Below are 21,415 nucleotides of genomic sequence, written 5' to 3' on the forward strand. Positions count from 1 at the left end.
GGTTGAGCGACCCCTTCTCCCTGAACGATATTTGTTGTAACAAATATGCACCATCACAATGAGTGATCCAAGGCCCCGCATGTATTACTCCCAATTATATTAATTTTTTTAAATTAAAATGTGCAATCTCTCTTTGCCCAGTGTCTTTTTAAAACTCTACATCTTGGACGACAAACAAATGTTATTTCCTCCTTAACAGTTCTCCTGTGGTAATAACCATGCTACAATGGAGAAATCAATACTTTAGATTGGAATACTATCTTTGGCTTGGTACTAGCTCTACCTTTAACATTTTCCATACAAATAAAGATTTGTCTGCTTTTATAGAGTGGTTACTAAAACCATCCCTTTAAACTGTAGTTCTATACTGTAACAAATTAAATCTTAGCCAAATTCACACATGAATAAAAATCTCTTAAAGAATAATTTGTTCATATGATGAAAAGATTGAATAATATGTTCTACCCTCAGTGTGTCTTTAGGATTATTTAATAGTTTCCTCTTTATAAATTCACCAATTGATTAATTCATGGCTAATAAATCTTTTTCTTTACGTATTTCTCGTTGGTGAATAAGTGTGTTTATGTGTAAACTCACTCACTCCCGTTTTCCTTCTCTCCCCCTATGGTTGTCAAGCCACGACCCCCTCACGTTCTGCCGGACCATGCCAACTCCTCCGTCCTTTCCTCTTTTCCGTCCACCTTCTCCTCAGTCCATCTGCTCTTGGATCCTTCCGCTGTATCTCTTTTCAGTGTCCCATCTGCTTTGCATTTCATCTCCTCCTTTACAGTCTCTACTGGTTGCATGGAGGGCATATTCCGCTCTCATGTCCCACACTCTGCTCTTGTGCCCAAATCTTGTGGCTCAGCTTGGAACTTCATGTCCTGCGGGGGACCGATGAGAGTGTGCCTTTTTATGTCACCTGTAGTTCTGGATTCCTCAGGTGGAGATGGTTCTGGATAAAGTCTTGTCATTGTTGGTTCAGCTCTGCTTCTCTGTCTGTTCGATGGAGGAGGAGGAGTGTTCCGTGGTGAGGTCTTTTGTCTGCTTGGAAGTTGGGGTCGTAGCGTTCTGACAGGCGGAGAGATAGAGAGAGAGAGATCTCGGGATGCATTATCTATATTTAATTCTAACACACTGAGGTAAAATAAATCCAATCTTTCCCACTATTTTCCTAATCTTACTATCCATCTTAGTTGTTAAATGTCATCTAAACACAATTCATGTCTACTCATAATTTTACCATATCCCTAAACATTGCTTTCACCCACTGTAACATGTTTACTCCAATTAACTCTTTCAGGAAACCATTTTCTTCTATACATTTAAATACCTACATGTTTCAAGCACCACATATTTCACACACTATAAAAGAACGTCTCCATATTTTCTCCATCACTTTAATCCCACTGTTATTTAGAACCGTAGTAACTTGTGTGACTGGACATATCTGCAATGTCGCCACTATCTGCTGGGGAATCTTGTTCATAGAGTTTGTACATACAAAGCTGTACTTGTGGATTAGTAGCCTGTGTCTAACAATCATTTTCAATAATTGTGCTCAGGTCACCGGTTGGTTGTTCATAGCTTAACAGGGGGTGTTTCTGGTACAGACTAAAACATGGATCCAGTATATTTGGAGATTCCCCTAATCTGTAAATCCCTATCACTTATATATCCCGATCACTTAAACCCGTCTCATCATTTGATACAAGAACTGCATATAGGGGGGGGTGTGACATCTTGATTATAACCGCCTCTTGTTTGGGACCGAGTATTTCTAACTCCTCCTCTTGTTGCTCAGCTGATCTTTTGGCTCTGGGGATAAGTGAAAGTCTCTGAAACACAGCTGGAGTCTTGTTAGTGATGTGGGCATTCTCTATGAGTGAACTAATGGTTCCATGTTTTACTTGTTATTGTACTCCCCATCCAACCAACAAGGTGCCAAGTGTAATGAGCACAATCAACAATGCTATTCTGCCTCTTATCCCTAGGGGACCCAAAAATTGGTTTGGCTTTGTTCTTGTCATCATCTCTATTTTTATCCCTGGTTGTGTCCGTTACAGAATTTAAATAATGAGTACAAAAATAACATATACAAAAAATTTCACTCTTTTTCAGATGTAAAACAAAAAATAGGTTTTCACATTAATGTACAATCTATACAAATCTATAGACAATTTGTCTTTTGAGCTGTTTCTATCTTTATCTTATTTCTATTTATTGTTTTGTTCCAGCTCTGCCAAATCAGTCCTAACTCCCAATAATGTTCTGGAAGTTGCCAGTGAAGGGTGACAATGTGTGAGGTGGTGTCAATTTGCTCCTTTTTCTTTACCTTTAAACCGGAGCGCGTGTGAAGTTTGTTACAACTTTTCACGCTTCCGTCCACCGGGGATGAGCCCACTGTCTTTTGTAGGGATGCACCGAATATTCGGCCGCCGAAAATTATCGGCCGAAAATGGTTAAAAAGGCCCTTTCGGCTTTCGGCCGAAAGGGTTCGAGCATCGAAAAAATATCACCGAATGTCAGAGAACAGGGTTACGTTGGTAAGCTAACGTGTTGTGATGACGTAATCAAAATGCGGCGACAAGCACGGCGCGCGACCATGCTCACGGCTGGCTCACAGCCAACATGTCTGCCGCTTGGAGATATTTAAAAATATCAGAGAAAGAGGCGCGGATTGCGATTTGTAAAACGTGTTCAGCTGACATTTCTCGAGGGGGTGTAACTGCAAAGACTTTCACCACTTCGGGATTACTCCACCACTTGAAATCAAAACACCCGGACAAATATGCGGAGTAAGATCAAATCACAAGCACTGACAGCGAGAGACTGTTCAGCGCTGCCTCTCATGTGCTTGATGAGAAGAGGAACAGACTTATGGCTGATAAAGCAGAGAAGCTACTGTTCATTAAAAAGAACCTCCCACTTTTCCTTAATAAGTAGACAAGGCTGGCTTATCATAAGCTTATCTAGTTCTACATGTCTACTCTATACCCACTTTCCTGAACAATTTTCATTGTGAGTTATAATTCACCATCTCAGGTTATCATTAGGGGGAAATGACAGCAGCACAGTGTTCAATATATTGTACTTTCGGTATCTAAATGATACAATTTTGTTTACATTGCTCATGAGGACAGAACACCTTATTTGCAGATTCTTGAAATTGTAATTTAATTTGTAATTGATTGTGGATTTTGTATCCAGTTTTCACTTTAAGTATCTTTATACAATGTTTACTACTTTGCTTATGAGGACAGACAGCCGTATTTACAGATTCTTGAAATTCAATTGTAATTTCATTTGTAAATAGTTACATTCATGTGGATTTATCCAGTTTGCAAATTTGTATGCATGCACTTATAAGTGCATTTGTTGTTGTTGTTGAAGGCCTGGCTGTTAAAGTCTTTATTTACATTATTTTGTTGTAGGCCTACTGGCCTAGATGTTTATGTAGTTTTAAAGCACCTTTGTTCTGAATGCACTTTGTTGTAGTTATCCTACAGAGAAAAGAAAATGCACTTGACTTGGAATTAATGTACTGTATGCATTCAAAAGTGCTGAATAAATGTTTTATGGACCCATAATAGTGATTATTATTTAAGTTAAGTTTTGCCATAATCATGTCTTTTTCCATAATCAGGTAGCTGAACAACATTGGTAAAAAATGTATACATTATATATATATATATATATATATATATATATATATATATATATATATATATATATATATTAGGGCCGGGACTCGATTAAAAAAATTAATCTAATTAATTAGAGGCTTTGTAATTAATTAATCGAAATTAATCGCATTTTTAATCACATATAAATATTTGACCTGAGAACAGTGAGAAGCAATTTTTTTCACATGGATTTTAGTATACCATTGAATAATGACTGAATACATAAGCTTAAGAAACAAAGCATTGTTTATTTTTTTCAAGGTGGTACTTAACCAAGACCAACAGAAAAGTGCAATTTTTGCCATAAAGTGTAGCAATAGCATATTTAGGAATATAGTACATTTCAGAGATTCAGGTAGCCTATAGGTAGGTAGACCTTCTGTAAACTATAACACTTTGTTTTGTAAGTAAAATACAATACTTTCAAGTACATTCAGAACATTGGAAACCCTGACTATTAGAAAACATTTTTCTGTTGCTTCAGAGGCCATAACAGACTTTGTTGATTTACCAACAGTTGATTTACAAAATCTAATAAATTTCAGTCCAACTCTCTCAATAACCTTGGCCAAAACAATAAACAGTTCAACATAAAGTGCCAGTTGCACCAACAACGTAATAAATAGTTCAACATAAAGTGTACTGTACCATTTAAAATAAAATAAAAAAGTGCCAGTGATTGACCTCAATCCCTCCTCTTCTTCCAATATCCTGATGAAAAATAAAATCTCTCTATTGCATAGGCCACTGTTTGATCAACGCGAATTGGGTGTGGGTCCTTGTACTCCGAGTCGGGCTAACGTCCACGCTAGCTTCCACGCTAGCTGCTATATGTTTTGCATTGAGGTGATACTTGAGGCTTGATGTGCTGCGATGATATGCGAATTCCTTTTTGCATAATTTGCAAACAACCGTGCTCTTATTGACGCTTCCATCCGTCCATTTTTGTAAAACAAAATGTCCCATCCACGGAGCCAACCACAGCGGTCTCATCAGCTTCTTCGTTCATGTTTGACTATTGTTCACTGTGGTTTGTTGTTTTCTGAAGTCATAAACGTTAGTTGGTGCTCCAGTATAATCGGTACCCCTGAAACTCATCCAGTGAGAAACGTTCCGCGGTGCAAAAATAAGTGCGATTAAAATGCGTTAATTTTTTTAACGCGTTAATTTTTGTGTAATTAATTAATCTTAATTAACGCGTTAAAGTCCCGGCCCTAATATATATATATATATATTTCTATTAATCATTTTCGGCCTTTCGGCATTCGGTTTTCGGCCAACTGTTTCCTATTTTCGGTATCAGTTTCGGCCAAGAATTTCCCATTCGGTGCACCCTTAGTCTTTTGTGAACTTTCACCCTCACCCAATCACCTGGGCGAACAGGAGTCTCTTCTGGTGTCTCGTCTGGTATCTCTGTAGTTTTCCTAGCCTGCTGTCTAGACAAAACTTGCATAATATTACTCAGAGTTCTGACATATTCATCCACTTCTATTTGTCTAATATCTAAAACTGGACCACTCCCTCCTTGGAGAAGGCCCAAGCTTCGGCATACCTCTTGTTGTTATGAGACCTATTGTTGACTACATTTTATTATTTATTAACTACAACGTCACCGAATCAACATATCTGTATAATCATGACACTCCCTCCTTTGAGCATAAAATGCTCAATTAATATTGCAATGATTACCGTATTATGAACAGGACATGTAAAACCCATAACGTTGCATTAAATAAATATAAATTCTCCGTGTACTCACAAGGCGTACAAAAATATCATATGATGTATGGCTTTCTGATGGCATAAATGCATATTCACAAAAGATTTTCCATTAGCACTTCTAATAGTTTACTTGTTTCAATAATGGCTTTTATCATGGTATTATGCATCATCGTTGCTGCGAAAAACAATACCCCTGGTGTCGCTAATGCGTCTCAATAATTCTAGGATTAGAGGATTGGATTAGAGGATTGGTTTGATTGGTTTACACTGCTGAACTAACATATGATAAAATAATCATTCTCCAAACTGGAGGGAAAATATGAACTATTCTCACAGAGAGTGACCTGCATGAAGGGCTGGTGCCCCTCACTCAAATGAGATATTGCCTTACGCACTACACTATAAATCAGTAAAGTTAGTCAAGAATAAATAAATAAAGACTTATTCTTGAAACTGTTGTAAAAACCCTACAACTTCTTCATCCAAGCTCTTAATCAGTGTTATGTTATTTAATCTGCGGCTCATGCCTTAAAACAGATACTTCAGACCGTTTATAAAATTGTGTTTATGAGAAAAATGTAATCTGACTCCATAAATCACATAATTGTTTGATTAAAAACTGCACTTCTGGCTAAGAATAAATGAAATTCCCCTTTAAACACAGCCCCGGTCTTCTGACGGGGTCTATCTATGTACTGGCTGGAAAATGTTGGGCCAGTCTCTGTCGCTCCGTCACAGTTCTCCCGCTAACTGTCACTCTCTAGTTCAGCTGGGTTCTTGTTGACTTCTTCACTGGTTTGAGACAAGCGACCCTATTGGAACACCTCCCTTTGTAGCCAGACTTCACCACAGCAAAATCGAGTTTCTGTTTTCAGGTCTGGACAGCTTCACGTCAGGCGTATTGCCGCCCCTTGCATATTTTGGGTGGAAGCCCGTCTTCTTGACCTCACTAGTTGTGTGGACACAATAGTTTTCTGTCGGGGGGAACAACATCACTCGTAATGTATTTTCCTTCTCATAATTACAAAAATAGTCTGCTAAATGTTCTACTCTGCTACTTCTAATCTGTGGATGCTCTATGTGTAAATGCAATATTCTACTCACTATCTTTTAAATAGCATTCAACCTCTCCCTCCTGTGGTGACATATGTGGCTCTATGTAGCTGGATTTCAAAATACTCTAGTGCTGAAGATGCATCACCTGATGGTCTGGTCCTCTAAGCTTCCTCATTGTTGTGGTTGATACCAGGCTGTCTGTGGTATTTGGTTCATGTTTGGAAATCCTGTACGTCTTTGACATCTCTGGGACCCCCTGCCTCCGTCGTCATCATGGAAACTGCATGGTGGGCCGTTGTTTGGTGCATGTGGTGGGTATTTCATTTGTTGTTGTGGACAATCTCTAGCCCAATGGCCCAGCTGATTGCATATGTAGCATCCCTCGAACCGGAGAACTTTTCCTCTGCCTCTGCCTCCTCGGAAACCTCCTGGTTGTTGGTTCTCCATCTGATTCTCTGGCACTATCTGAGAGTCAACTGTTTGAGATGTCTGCACTGCATTCTCTGGTTCTTCCTTAGCTTGAATTGTTGGAGGAATCTGCCCTGCCTTCTCTGATGTAGCTCCCATTTGCCTTGCCGCTTTCTTGTTTTTATTAGCTTCGGTATCTTTCTCAGCCATTTGTATCTTCAAGAGTCTTAGTTGTAATGTTTTAATTTCTTCGTCTTTTTCCCTCTGGTTTGCTTGGTATTTCATATCGTGGTGAATGAGATGTTGTCTCCATTCTTCAATGGGTATAGCGTCTAATGCCACCACATCTCCCAGGCTTGCCTGCACTGATTGGGGAAGGGCGTTAATGACCGCGTTCTTCCGCAGCATTACGACAGACGGTGAAACGTCATGTCGTTCTCCAGTGCAGTCCTCCCACACTCCTTCACATCTCTTCAGGAAGGCATACATGTCTTCCCCCGGTTCTTTTCTCAGGTAGTTGAGGGCCTGTAAACTCTGTGTTGTTGGGTAGATTTGACGAATGGCAGCCCAATACCTCGACCTGACTTTGTTGAAGAAAATGTAATCTGGAGAGTTGGTGCATTTGGCCTTGGAATCCACTGCTCTTGCCTCTAGTCTTCTTTCTATCCGTCCAAGCAGTGCCCTCATGTCTCCCAAGCACAGGTGGTCTTGGACTGTGTATTTCTCCAGATCATTCACCCACTTCTGACCTCCTTGTGTAAGTGGAGGTAGTTTTGCCGCTAATGCTTCCATGTCTCTGTGAGTCCATGATTGGTATTTCAATCCTCCTTCTCCAGCCGCTATCAGCGGTAGCATGAGTGTTGAGCAGTTCTTGAGTCTTCCAGCTTCAGTTACGGTCGTGGTGTCTGGAGAACCTTCGCCTTCTCTTCTCTTGAGTTGTGCTTCCATACTTTTGATGAGGTCTTCCATCTTTCTGTTGAGCTCCTCTTCCATCTTTCTGTTGAGCTCCTCTTCCATTCTTATGCCTAATTCTTCCAATCTTCTGTTGAGCTCACCAGATAGGAGTTTTACCTCATACTCCAAGTCTTTGACACGTGTAGCTGTGGGGAGACCGTCCAACTCCAATACTCCTCCTAAAACACCTAGAGTTGGAGCTTGTATTGGGGGTTGAAAGAAACTGTATTCTTCTGTCATGTAGGGAAGAGGCGCATCTGTCAGGCTTGGAAGGAGCTTTGAAGGTTAGATTACTGGAGCTTCTGTCTTTTCTTTCTTATCTTCCTTTGCTGTGAGCTCTGCTCCTTGAGCCACATACATGCTGTTCGTTGATTCTTGGCTGACATATTTTAGATAGAGTACCAGACTTGTAACTCTAGATTTTCTTTTTTTAGCTCTGTTTATAGCGCTTTTAGCAGGTCCATACCAAGGGGGTTGTCCGGCTTTGATCCATGCTTGTTGTTCTCGCAGGTATTCTTAATTTTCATGGTCAATTACTGCTTTTCTATGGGCTTTCGTTGGCGCTGGTTGATCATCAGCTGGATACAGTCCTCTCGTTTGCCATTGTTCCAACAGTTTCTCCATGTGGTTCTATGTCTTTTGTCTAAGATTTGGAACTGTTATAGCATCTGATCTGATTTTTATCCTTCCCTTGATATCTGCTGTTGAGCCTGGCCCTGCGTCTAGTCTCAACTTAGTTTGTTTTGGTGACATGTTCTCTAATTATTTATTAACTTATCAAAGATGAAGCACTAATCTTCTGACTAGCACCTTCGTTGCTGTTCGTCCAAACTTTAAATCTTTTTTTTTTGTAAAGTTGCTCAAGGTTTTATTTATTTTTTATTTTTTAAGTTATAGAATTTTTTTTTAATTTTTTTTTTTATAGGTGAAATATTAATAAAGTTAATTATTATATAAAAATTATGCAAATTTTAAATATGAAATGTTAAAATAACGTTGTACCGTGTATGGTTTTGACTTTGAAATATGAATATGGTTCAAATCCAAATCTCCTGTGTACAGTGCATACCGAAATGTATGAAATTATGCTAATGTCACTACTTGTGTAAGCTTCAATAAATTGGTGTTTGAAAAAGTATTATGTAAAGTTTCTTCTCTTATAATTAGAAACCACTTGCAATTCTATCTTGGCGATCAAGCATGTGTTTATTTATAACACTTAAAATTATACTTCACAATGTTATGGTGTTTCTTCTATTTGTGTAATAATTCTGTACTACCACCAGAGTGCGCTATTTTAATTTCCAGCTTAATCCACTAGGGAATAGCTGTTGCAAAACTGACTTGTTTTTAACAAGGAGAAACTTATTTCCCTTAAAAATATCTTTAAAATAGGAAGAACATTACACTATGGTTAAACAACACAGCACATAACCGCCAAAACACATTTGCAAACAAGAAAATTCACAAAACCGCCAATACACATTTACCAGCAGAAGTACTTCCAATAGTTCTAACTCTAACAAGAAGTATGATGTTCTTTAGAAGATGGAATGCCTAGCCTCAGTGTGTTAAAGCAAACAGAGTACTTCAATTAGCATTTTCATGAAATCACTGTGAACATGAGGTCAAGACAAGATGGCAACTGGTTTTCCAACCTTTGACCTGAAGAACAAAGGGATTTGAGAAAACACCTGGAGTTGAAATAGTGGTGGGGTGATATTTTTTCTAGTAAATTCAACACACAACACTGTAGTTTAAAATAACATTTCTATTTAGTTTACAATGATAATTGGGCCTTATACCCTTACGTCATAGCCCTCTACCCATGTACGTAAATGTTTTGACTGTAAGAGCCAGTATGGTCATCTCTTCTGTTTAAACACGCTATTTATGGGACAAAATGGGACCCTATCCAAACACAATCAGAAGAATATTCGTCTATCTAACGCACGAATGTCGCACTTCCTGCCGTAATCCACAACGCAATGTCTTTTTGAAAACAGAAATAAAGTAACCACTGAAAGCTTCAAACTCCTCAGGCCTTTTCCTTGAAAAAGGACTTTTTTAAAACAGCCTCACACTGTTGTTAACACAAAACACTCACTCCAATAACCTTAGCTTTAAACTTTAGCTGTGTCTTTGCCTCAAGCAGTCCCGACTGCTTAATGGCCTAAAACCATTCACGTTAACTTAAAACGCAACAAAAGACACCTATAGAAGTGATTGGCCTCTAGCCGACATGTAATAACAGACAAACGAATAGCATGCAGGGTTAAATAGAACAAAATTAATTGAACTCACCCTGCCTGTGACAAAGCAACGCCACGTGTGGTAGGATACCAATGTTTATCAATTTAGGCTTGTTTTAACTTAAATTTAGGCAGTCTTTCTCTGGAGTCCAACTTACCAGACAGACACACACTCCTATTGTTCACTATGTAATCTATTGAAGATTTTGAATAAACAGGTACTTCTTTACCTTTCTGTATGGGCCCGAGTATATGTCTGCCAGCATTGTTCAAGCTCCTTTGAAAACTGCAACTGCTCTCCCGGTGAAACGAGATCACGTCCGGGTCCCCAATTGTTAAATATGTTCTTTATTCTCGCGTCCAGGAGAGAAGCTTTAAAATGAGACTAAATGGAGTCTCTGAAAAGATTAAAATGGGATACTTTAATTAAAAAAGGCGCGGTAGTGTTACAGACAGAATATTGTTCCGGCAGAAAACAGCTGTGATCTGGCTCTCCTGAGCAAGAAGAGAAGCGCGAATCCCCCGTTCGGTGCCGTTATATATCCTCTGCTGGCTCCTCCCCGCCAGCCAGCTCGCCTCACCTCTAATGTCCGTTGTTGCATTTAAACAGAGGATTGGTACTTTTCACTTTCAACATATGCTTAACACGCCTTTTCTCCTCATATTCTCTTTCATCACTTTTCATGTAACACATTCTAAACGCTGTAATCAATACTCTCTAAAACATACAGAAAATGATTCACGGCTGGTTTGGTTTCCGGTCATTCCGGATGTTGTCACATGCTACTCTCGTCTGTAAACAATAGTGTATTCAAATAAACTGTACTTTCATTTAACATTCAGCATGGTAGTATCTCGACATCTATAGTTGTAGTGTTAAATCAGTAGGTTTCGGTTTTCACCACACCACGTCATTTCGCTACTCAATTCACCTCTTTAGGAAATCGTATATTAGCCACATGCTAAATGCTAACTGTAGATGAAGGATTTTCAGAATAAAAGCTTAACCGCTTGTGCACAATAATTTCTGGTTTTTCAGTATAAAAGAGCATTTAACTTGACAGTATGTTTAAACTACATTATACCATCAAAACATTGATTTTCAATTTCTAACAGTTCTTCAGTTTTTTTTTTACTTAGCCTGTGACAGCACCACACACGAACAGACTGTGTTAGTGTTATTAAGTAATGGTAGCCGACTGAACCCGCTTTAAACGCATTTGTCAACCTGATTTAATCCCAAATGAGTGGCGATTTACTTCTTATCAATCATGTTTGGGGAAAAGGCATGTTAATGCATACATCTATAAGTCTTATATGTCACTTGGTATCCCTGTTTAAGGTGATTATCGTACATAATACTTTACTGAATCCAGATCAGTATTTCGGGTTTTTAAGCTTATATTCACTCTTCGAGCCAATCTGAGGTCTGCTCAGATATTTGTCCCATTGATATTTAAACAGACATTACTAGCCGATACACGATCCGGTCCACATAAACTGTGAGTTTAGGAGTAGGCCTATATGGATATGTAATTTATAATTTAAATCATATGTACGTGTCGTGCTTTTAACTTAAACGAATAGTGTATAGATAGATACTTTATTCATCCCAAATTGGGAAATTATTTCGTTGCAGCCCAGTGTTATTGGACATTAAAAATGTATAAAAAATATGTAGGAGGAATATAAAATACAAAATACAATACAAATAATTAGCATAAACATCAAATATATTCATATCAACAGTAGCTCGAAAGAGTATCTGAATAATAGAAATATAAAAAAATGTGTATTACTCTATAATAAAAATCGAAAAGAAAATTATGAATAAAACTGAATATATGAATATTTACTTCAGGAACATAAGAGCAATTTAACATTAAGTACTTGTTTGACTAAAATAGAGTCTCGATCTCAAAAAACATGCATTATATCATGCAATAACAGATACATTTTATGAAAAAACATGAGTTGAGGTTTATGATGATAGCTAATAGAAAACATCTTATCATGCCAAAAAAAGATTACACAATACGTACTGACTATTACCAGAAATTGAAAGTTATTTATGATATTACACTGGAATTTGTGCATTTTAAAGTGCTACTAATTGAACTTTGATATCACACTTAACATTATTTTGAAGTTGAATTCAATCAACATCATTTGGATTATATCGTTTGACTTTAGTAATCATACATGGTTATATGGAAGAATTTTTGTTTTGTGTCATGCCAATAACTATATGTGATACATGTGATGTTTTTGTTTTGTTCATAATGTAGCAACGATGCCAGGTGGATCCACAAAAAGACAGTGCCCCCATTGTTTGGAAAAATCAAACTGCGCAAATCGTAGATGCACAAAGGTAAATATAACTATATATATATGTCTACTAAAGTATTCATAATACAGTCTATTATACTGTCTCTCGGACAAAGCCATTTTCATACATAAATGGCAGTTAGTTTTGCCTATAAATATCTCATTGTTTTCTGCAAAACCCAATACAATAAAAGTGGCGAACAAAGTGGTGACTTTTTTCTAACAAAAGCCGGAAAGAGTTTTGTCACTCCACAAATGTGCATCACAGTATAGGTGTTTTTTAGAACATTACATTTACTGCATGTGCCTGTTCCATTGAAAAGTTTGACTGTTGGTTCTTTTAAATAACAATATTTTTGATTTAAAAAAATGAATAATATTTTATTATGATTATAGATTATATATGAAGCCATATAATGGACATTCATAGTGTCAATTAAAATATGAATTGCTAGAAATAGTTAGATAAAGTGAATGTGGCCCCTCTGTATACTGTTAATTAGATATCCTAACTTGGTTAGCCTGCTGAATAAATGATCCGTTACATTTACTCGGTAGCATATTTTGTCAGTTTGTACAATCAGTTGAATTTAATTCATTTTCCGATTCATTTTTTTGGGAAGTATTATATTATATTATAATATATGTGGTTAAAAGAAAGAAATAAGCAATACTTTGTTTCCCAACTGTTTATAACTGTCTTTCTATCAGAAAAAGAAAGTATGTCCTTCCTACTCCCTCTTTCCCTCTCACTTCCTCAGTGTGGGAAGATGTTGGAGCTGAAATCAAGGCACACGGCCCGTATGAAGGATTTCCGGCAGAAAGCAAAAGACTGGACCCAAACAGTACACCGGTCGAGAAATCAATCGAAGATATTCGATAATTCTGCCCTGGTGGTAATAAACATTTTATTTTATTTTGGTCAGCCATTGAAGGTTACTGTCCCACAACATTAGAGAAATATTAATTGAATCTATATTGTACAGGGAAGGAACAACTTTTGAAATGTCATTCAATTATGTGTCAAGATTTCATTAACCCAAATGCATTTGCAATATTTCAATAATTAGCTAGTATAAATATAAAAAATGATACATTGACTTTAGCCCTGTCAACATTGTTTGCCATTCATCCCCACCCCCCAAAGCAATTTTAGACTAAATGTTCTGACTCACCAACCAACATCAAAGAACTAGTAGCGACGTATGGTATCCTCACGTTGCCTACGTTTAAGCCAGAAGGTCAAACACCACACAGATTAAAACCTACTGCCAACTCTCACTTACACTCTGCACCTGCATAAGAGGATTTTACTCTCCATAACAGCAGTAGGCAGAAGTATGTCTTCCTCATTCCAAAAGGGACAACAAAATACATAAGGCTCTAGAAATAAAGGCAATGTTTGTGATACACTCTTTAAAACATTTTCACAACACTCTCCACTCAGCTTCATGTTGGGAATATCTGAGTAATAGAACGACCAGATGAGATAACAAATTAAAAGACTTTGTGTGAGCCTTTGGACTGTAGTAGTTAGTTTTCCTCAAGTCCGTTTTTCTTCTTGTGCACAGATTTCCTTAAGCTAACTTATTTTGCACACAGCTCTGCTGCCAATTCAACCTGTTGAATCATCAGCAAAGGTTGTTGGGAAAGGCAAAAAATGCCAATGATGCGGGACACACCACAAAAACAGGGCCGACGGCCAATGCGGTGTGGTTAAGAGGTGTCTCCTTTGGTTCACTTGTAATGTGGTAGAGTGAATATAACTTCATGGCAGATGCTAATGACTGGCAAAACAGAACAGGAACACAATTGTCTCTTTAGAAAATACTAGTGGTGTTGCTCTGATGGTTCTCTCTGATTAAGACATACTATAGAGAGTGGACTGCCAACACTCTTTTGTTAAAGTCTTGCCTTTTTAACACTGCCTGGAAAATCTATCTCTGTCTGTATCTATTTGTGTGATGTTTGTCTATATGTTTTTCTTTGTTTTTAAGGTCGAAAAACTGAAGGCCCTTGGGTACTTTCCTCTCCTCTCCTGGGGAAAGTACTAAAATAAAAATAAGAAGTGGACGGCCCAGCTCCAGTGCCCCTTCGAGCTGCCACTGGTAGCCCATGCGGTCCTGGAAAAAATGGTTTGCCTTTTTTGAAGGCTTTTTAGAAGGTAGTTCACAGCACATTCATGATTCTTTATTAAGTTTAATCCTGTATTGTGTACCTATCCAGATGGATCAGATAGAAATTTCAGTCAGATAATATTTTAGATAACCTAAATTGGTTTTGGGCAATTCATTTATTCCTTTTTCTTTGTTAAACTTTAATATTTTTTGGTTAATCATATTTTCAACCCTGCACTACATCTTTAATGTCTTGTTTGTCTGCTTTGTTTAACTTCAAAGCATGGGATCCTGAGACAGAGGGTCTAGGGCAGCATGAAAGGACTGGAGAAGAAGATGACCAGACAGAACAGGGGGAGGGAGGTGAAATGGATGAGACTGAGGGAACTACTGAGATGCAGGAGATGGAGACAGAAGGGGACATAGAGACACAGACAGACAGATTAGCAAGTGAAGGACTGGAGAGAGGAGAGCTGGAGGGACAGAAAGACTCAGAGGAAGAGTTTGGACCGGTGGTGGCAGGAGAGATGGAGGCAGGCAAGGAGAAAGAACAGGTGGTGGAAGTGGAGAAAGAAGAGTTTGAGGCAGAGAAAAAAGCAATCGACAGGTAGGTATCAATATAAAACATATGATGTAGAACAATGAGGGAAATCTTGACTCTATACAATATGAGATACAGAACGGTTAAAAAAAAGTGCCAGTGTAAAAAAAAAAGTAGCACCACCAACTGGCCTCTAAGCCAGAAGATTTTTCACTCTTTGCTTTTCCAACTTTTTCTTAAAATGTAAGTGTTCTCGCAAGTACTTCCCTGGTTTACAAAGCACACACCACATGAGTATTGCAATTAACACTTGTTTTTTATTTCTCTTTATAGAAAGAGAGCTGTTAAAATATCAGCAAAAAAAAAGCGAGGCAAGGAAAAACAAAACAAGGAGGAAGGTATGAAAAAAAATACAGGCATTACAGATCTGTAATAAAAAAAATATACAACTTTTGACATAATAGTAGTTATTTTGATTCCTAAAAAAAAGCTTTGTGGCACATGGAGATAATCTGTGGTTCACTATGTGGTCATTTGTGGTACCCAAGAGGTGCATTATGTCATATAAAGTATGGGAAAATTATGACACGCATTTGTTTGAGGCCTTACAAATGGTGTTTTTCAATTTGAAAACCCAACTTAAAAGTTTGCAAGACCATACATGATATCAAGTTTTGGATTTATGGACAATTTAATTTCATGTTTCTTTACAGTGTGTGAATATCACAGCAAACTGGACGCATTTCCAGTGCAATCTGTGTCAAAGACACGTGAAAGTAAGGTTAGTAGCTATATTGTTTGCATGAAGTACACAACAGGTATGGACCTTCAACACAAAAAACATAATAGTTTTCAAATTGTTGAATTTTGTCAGAAATTCAACAATTACATGTTGAGCTGTTCTCTGGGAGGTCTTACATTAATCCAAACATTTACCATTTTAAAATCCTGGGGGATGAAATGCAATGAAGTATTGAATTATAAATTAAAATGATTAATATTTAGTTTTTGTCCTCTCTTCTGTTTCAAAGGGCTGTAAAGAAGTGCTGGTCCATTGGCTGCCCTGCCCTGCATGGTAAGTTCAGATTTCTTGTTTAACTCAATTGTCAATAAATTGACAGTTCGGCCTAATTAATAATGGAGTGTAACGGGTACACCTGTATGTTTGTATACCTTATGTATGCCATGTGATCTTTGTAGTGTATCTGTGACTCTGGTTGTTCTATATGTATACCTGTGTTTATGTGTATTCTCTTGACTGCCCAAGGCAAATTTCTCCCAAGGGAGACATAAATCTCTATCTATCTATTTAAGAAGTCAGTTTTGCCATGAATTGTGAGTTATTTAAGTTCATGTAATAAGCACCTGCACCATTTTAAGTTCAGAAATCCGAGAGATCAGGGTTGCTTTGTAATTATAGACTGAGAGAACTTAAAGATGACATAGTCTGTTAATTTCCAGGTTCATTAGCATTACGTTTTTCCTGCTTAAATGTTCAAAAAGCTCTTTATTGTTCTTATACTGCCTGTGCTGCTGCACCTCTTTTCACCCTCTGTCTGAAACCAGAGCCAACCGCTTGGATACGTCCCGACCCTTAATCTATTACGTTTAATGTAGGAATTAGTTTCAGTCAGGTGTGTTGGAGAGAAACTCTGTGGGAACTTTTTCTATTAAGCTTTTGCAGTCCCTTTACATTCACAATTACGTAATCAACACACTACTGGAAATGGAGAACCCCAAAAAGCACTATTGGGCCCTTTTTAATATGTGGCATTGGTGATAGCCTAAAGAGAGATGTAGCTTTGTCAACACCTAAATCTACTGTTAAGTATGTTTTTACTAATAATAGTTACGAAGACTTAAATGACATGCTAAATTGTGACCAGCTCATCATTATTGTTGAAGGAATCAGGTGAACTGCTTATCATAGAATTAAAATAATGCAGTATGGTTTGGGGTAAACAACATTTAAAACACTGCTGTCCCACAGACAACATTAAAAAAAAAACACGCTGAATACGTTTCGGTGATTGGAAGCTTAGGAGCATAAGGATCACCCTCAGTTTCCTTGGAAAGTCGGAACAAGAGTAGGCACTAAAGGCGCGACCGACAGGCCTAGCATCCAGGATTTGAAAACAGACCGTTATGTGTATGGCCCTTCCTAGGGTTGAGAAGACATTTGAAAGGATTTTGTATACTCAACATATTTCAGAAATTGAAAAAAAATGTCTAACTGTTTTTTTTTTTTGCCTTGTTTTTCTTTCAGCAAAAAGACCTGGCTACCATCCTGGGAACCGCACATGAATATAAACATGACAGTGTCCTAAATGTTCGTTGTTGTGTTGTAAATTATGAAGTTCTGTTGACGAACTAGTTCATTCAAAAAATCTCATAAATAAATCATATATAAATATATTTGAAATCAAAATAAAAGTATTTGTTTATAAACATCTGTTTCATCATTTACAGTGTTAGCAAGGCACTCACCATATTGTTCAATACAGTCGTGATTGATACAAGTTATGATTGATAAAACTAGTAAATCTGTCAGATTTGACCCGAAGACAACAACCCAACTTTGTAGGCTGTTTTATTTCCTCATTGCTATTGATATCAATTAAGAAATTAACTTATAGGGACAACCATAGCTGGTCAGGGTCAGGAACTTTCCAAAAACGACAGATCTTATAGGACAAAGTTTATTGCTCACCTCTGTCCGGCAGAAGCCTCTTTCAGGTGTAGATTCTGAGACCATTTGGGACTCCAGCCTCAAGTATTTTGAATAATTGATTGTTTGATGGTAGGAGATCTTTAAGGTATAACAACATTTTATGCCTTCAGATGTGGGCTTTATACCTTTTTTATCCACAAAATACACAAAAATATACACTGAGGGTCAGGATTAGATAACACAGCTGTATTCAACCCGGTATCAGGGCAAGACGTGAACATGTGACGATTTACCATGCTGGGAGACGTGAAGATGTCACGATTTCGTCCCTTCAAACGTGACAGTTACACGGTATTGTGAACATGGAGAACCAGTGGAGAAATACCCGGAAGTGCCAAGCAAATAAAATAATACTTTATTCAGAGTGTGCTTGCTTTTCTCTTTGGAAGTCATCACTGTTGGGGAAATATTTTCCAAGGTCCATAACTTTGACCCAGTTTATCAGTTCAAACTGTCCTGACTGAGCACACGCACCTGTAACCTTGGCTGCTGTGCTCTCAGTGTTCTGTCTCCCTGTTCCTGCCTGTTGGATCAGCTGATAGAGGAGTTATGATTATATCTTGTTATGCACAATGTTGTTTATTCTCTCTGAACTAGCTAAATACATGGGTCTAGGGTAGAGTTCTTCAGAATTGACGTGGCAACTCTCACGTGCAGTCAGAACCTCTGGCTGCTGTGACATGTGATGTGAATTCTCCGGACGATACTCCTAAATAAACCATCAGTGTTTGACATCAAAGCTCCTGCTCTCCTCATGTCTCTCTTGAGTCCTGACTCTCCATTGCTACAGAGGTTTCCATTACAATCACATAAATGCATTGTAATACACGGTTCGGCTGCATTAAATATTACACATCTCCCATAGTTATTTATTTATAGAGTCCTGACGAGAAGACTTCTGGACAAACTGAATAACTGCCGCCGAAACTGAATACGTGACGTGGATCATAAATATATCAACAATTAAACAACATCTTACATTTATTTTCACAAAATAGGTCTCCTTGCAGTATAAATACTAATTCGGCTGAATTTTATATTTGATATATATTTGGTAGATAGGCTTTATTTACCCCATAATGGTGCACAGCTAGATAGATAGAAAAGGACACCTAGTGGTTAAAGCACGCTATTCAATATTTTAGGGGGAAAGTAGAAATTATAGAAATATAGAAAGAATAGAAAAAATCAAGAAGATGCTGTAAGTGATCTCTACAATAAAACTGTTTAGTGCCAGATGTACACAGATATTAATAGGAGGATGTGCAAAACAGACAAACTAATAAGGCACTATATGTATTTTACTCTTATAAGATGTATGTAGATAGTATAATGAATGTGCAGAATATGACAGTTTATTGTTGAGGAACCTGCAACCGAAGCTTTTCATTCATTGCATAACGTTTTTTATGTAGTTGTGTATATGATACTGTATGTCAATAAACCGAAATCCTGAAAGGGATGTGCAAAATAGCCATTATATACAGTCTTTAATTAACTATTAGTAGAGAATAACAAGTAATGAATATACTTTATAGGGATCTGCAGATAAATGTTTAGTCTTTTCAAGCACCAACTATCAAATATCTCTCCTGATTGTTGGCACTTGACAATCACCTTCCCTGAATTTTACTCAGGTGTAACTGAAGTCTGATTTAAGGGTTGTTTATATTTCACATCATTAATCAGAATGTGGTCTAGTTAATAAAACATAATATCAAACATAATATTACTATTAACTTTATTGTGAAATAAATACACACAGCATACAATGCCATAATAACATAATTTGTATTATTGGTGTAGGACACGTATGCATGTATGACATCTGAAGATGTGTAGTTTTATTCAAGTTTTCCCATAATTTTACAGGATATTGCTATAATATTTCACATTAATATCTGATTTGCAGACAGAAAGGTATATCCGTCATTTAACGGTAAGCTATTGAAATTCTGATTCCATAGATGTGTCTCCCATCACCCAAAACCCCTGAATATTCTCTCAACTCAGTATTTACATTCTTATATTCAAAGAAAATTAAAGAAATACAAGTCCCTGTCTGTCAGCTGTGCACCATTATGGTGTAAATACAGCCTATCTACCGATTGGATCAAATATAAAAGTCAGCCGAATTAGTGTTGATACTGCGGGAGACGCATTGTGTGAAAATAAATTGAAGATGTTGTTTAATAGCTGATATATTTATGATCCAGGTCACGTATATGTTTCGGCGGCAGTTCTTCAGTTTGTCCAGAAGTCTTCTCATCAGGGCTCTATAAAGAGAGAACAATGGCAGATGTCTAATATTTAATGCAGCCGAACCGTGTATTATAATGCATTTATGTGATGACTTCCAAAGAGAAAAGCAAGCACACTCGGAATAAAGTATTATTTTATTTTTAAAACATGTTTTCAGATTTCATATCGCATAAACACCATATCCCAACATGATTTGCGGCTAAAACATCCAATCAGCTGAGGATCACACGTCACATCACTACGTCTGTTTCCGGTATTGTGTTTATGACGGATGTATTTTGTTATACACACATTCCTTCGCATTTTAATTTACATTGAAGTATTTTGCGAGGCCTTCTTAAATTGTTTTAAATATAACTTGGGTTGTAGTTGAAGAGTTTGTAAATTAACATGAACCAAAGCTGTTGCATGGCAACGCAATCGCACAACGTCACGTCCAGTATTTCCACAACCACACACATCGATTTAATACATTTAAATTTGTTTACCACTGGTGGATGAGTTTTTACTATGGGAGATATTTCCTATGCATGGCCTCAGATTAGTAAGCTTTTTAAAATAATTATCCAACTTGGATGTTCTAATGGGTATTGGGTACATTTTTGGTAATATTTGTATTAAACTTTATAGCCGATAGTAGCCTATGACAAGTGGTGACTATGTGGTTAATATTGTTGAATTGTTACTTTGATGTACTCAGTGTTAGGGCTTTACACATTACAACAATGTTACACTGCCAATGTCTGTCTTTATTATCTGACCCTTTAAGATGTCCCTTACACTACCAGTGCTTTTTGGAAGAACTGTTGTCCCTCTCCCGATCCTCAACATAGGTTCTAGTTAGTTATGAATTATGTTACACATCCAATATCAATCTCTGTTATAAATGACTGTAGCCTCAGTTCAAGCTAATTATTTGATGTGTGAAGACAACTCTATAATGTAATAACATATCAAGTGGGTATCAGTAAATATTTACAGACATCAGTTATGTACAAAATCAAGTTTATTACTATTTTGTTTAGATAAAAGAGCATATGTAGCAAAACACAGGTTACAATATATGATAATGTAACCTGTGTTAAAAAAGAAGGTGTTAGTTAGATCATAGATGTAGCTGTAATTTAAACTAGCCTAATATTAAGTGAATTCAAGTTTAGACCAACATCAGCATTATGAGGGAAAGGTATGATTAAAATGTTTTGGTATAGGGCATTGATGTTATTCTAGTAGCAATGGAGGAACAAGAGTATGTAGATCTCCTTTGAAACCCCACCCCTGGTTTTAACAATAATTCAGTTATTATGAATTCCTAATGTATAACATATCATCTTCAGATGCATGTTTTTTGGTAACCT

The 21,415-nt window shown here is 37.2% G+C and overlaps 1 protein-coding gene across 1 annotated transcript; it reads left to right on the forward strand.

Moving 5' to 3' along the window:
• Positions 1-12,373: 12,373 nt before the first annotated feature.
• LOC307034776 (uncharacterized protein) lies at positions 12,374-17,391 on the forward strand (the record flags this gene model as incomplete). Its single annotated transcript, XM_079673659.1, has 6 exons — positions 12,374-12,449; positions 15,019-15,130; positions 15,398-15,462; positions 15,778-15,845; positions 16,096-16,139; positions 17,331-17,391. The coding sequence occupies exons 1-6, from the start codon at positions 12,440-12,442 to the stop codon at positions 17,389-17,391; spliced, it is 360 nt and encodes a 119-aa protein (XP_079529785.1). The 5' UTR covers positions 12,374-12,439.
• Between the last annotated feature and the right edge of the window lie 4,024 nt (positions 17,392-21,415).

Source organism: Notothenia rossii (genome assembly GCF_949606895.1).
Source record: "Notothenia rossii genome assembly, chromosome: 4".
Taxonomy (NCBI): domain Eukaryota; kingdom Metazoa; phylum Chordata; class Actinopteri; order Perciformes; family Nototheniidae; genus Notothenia; species Notothenia rossii.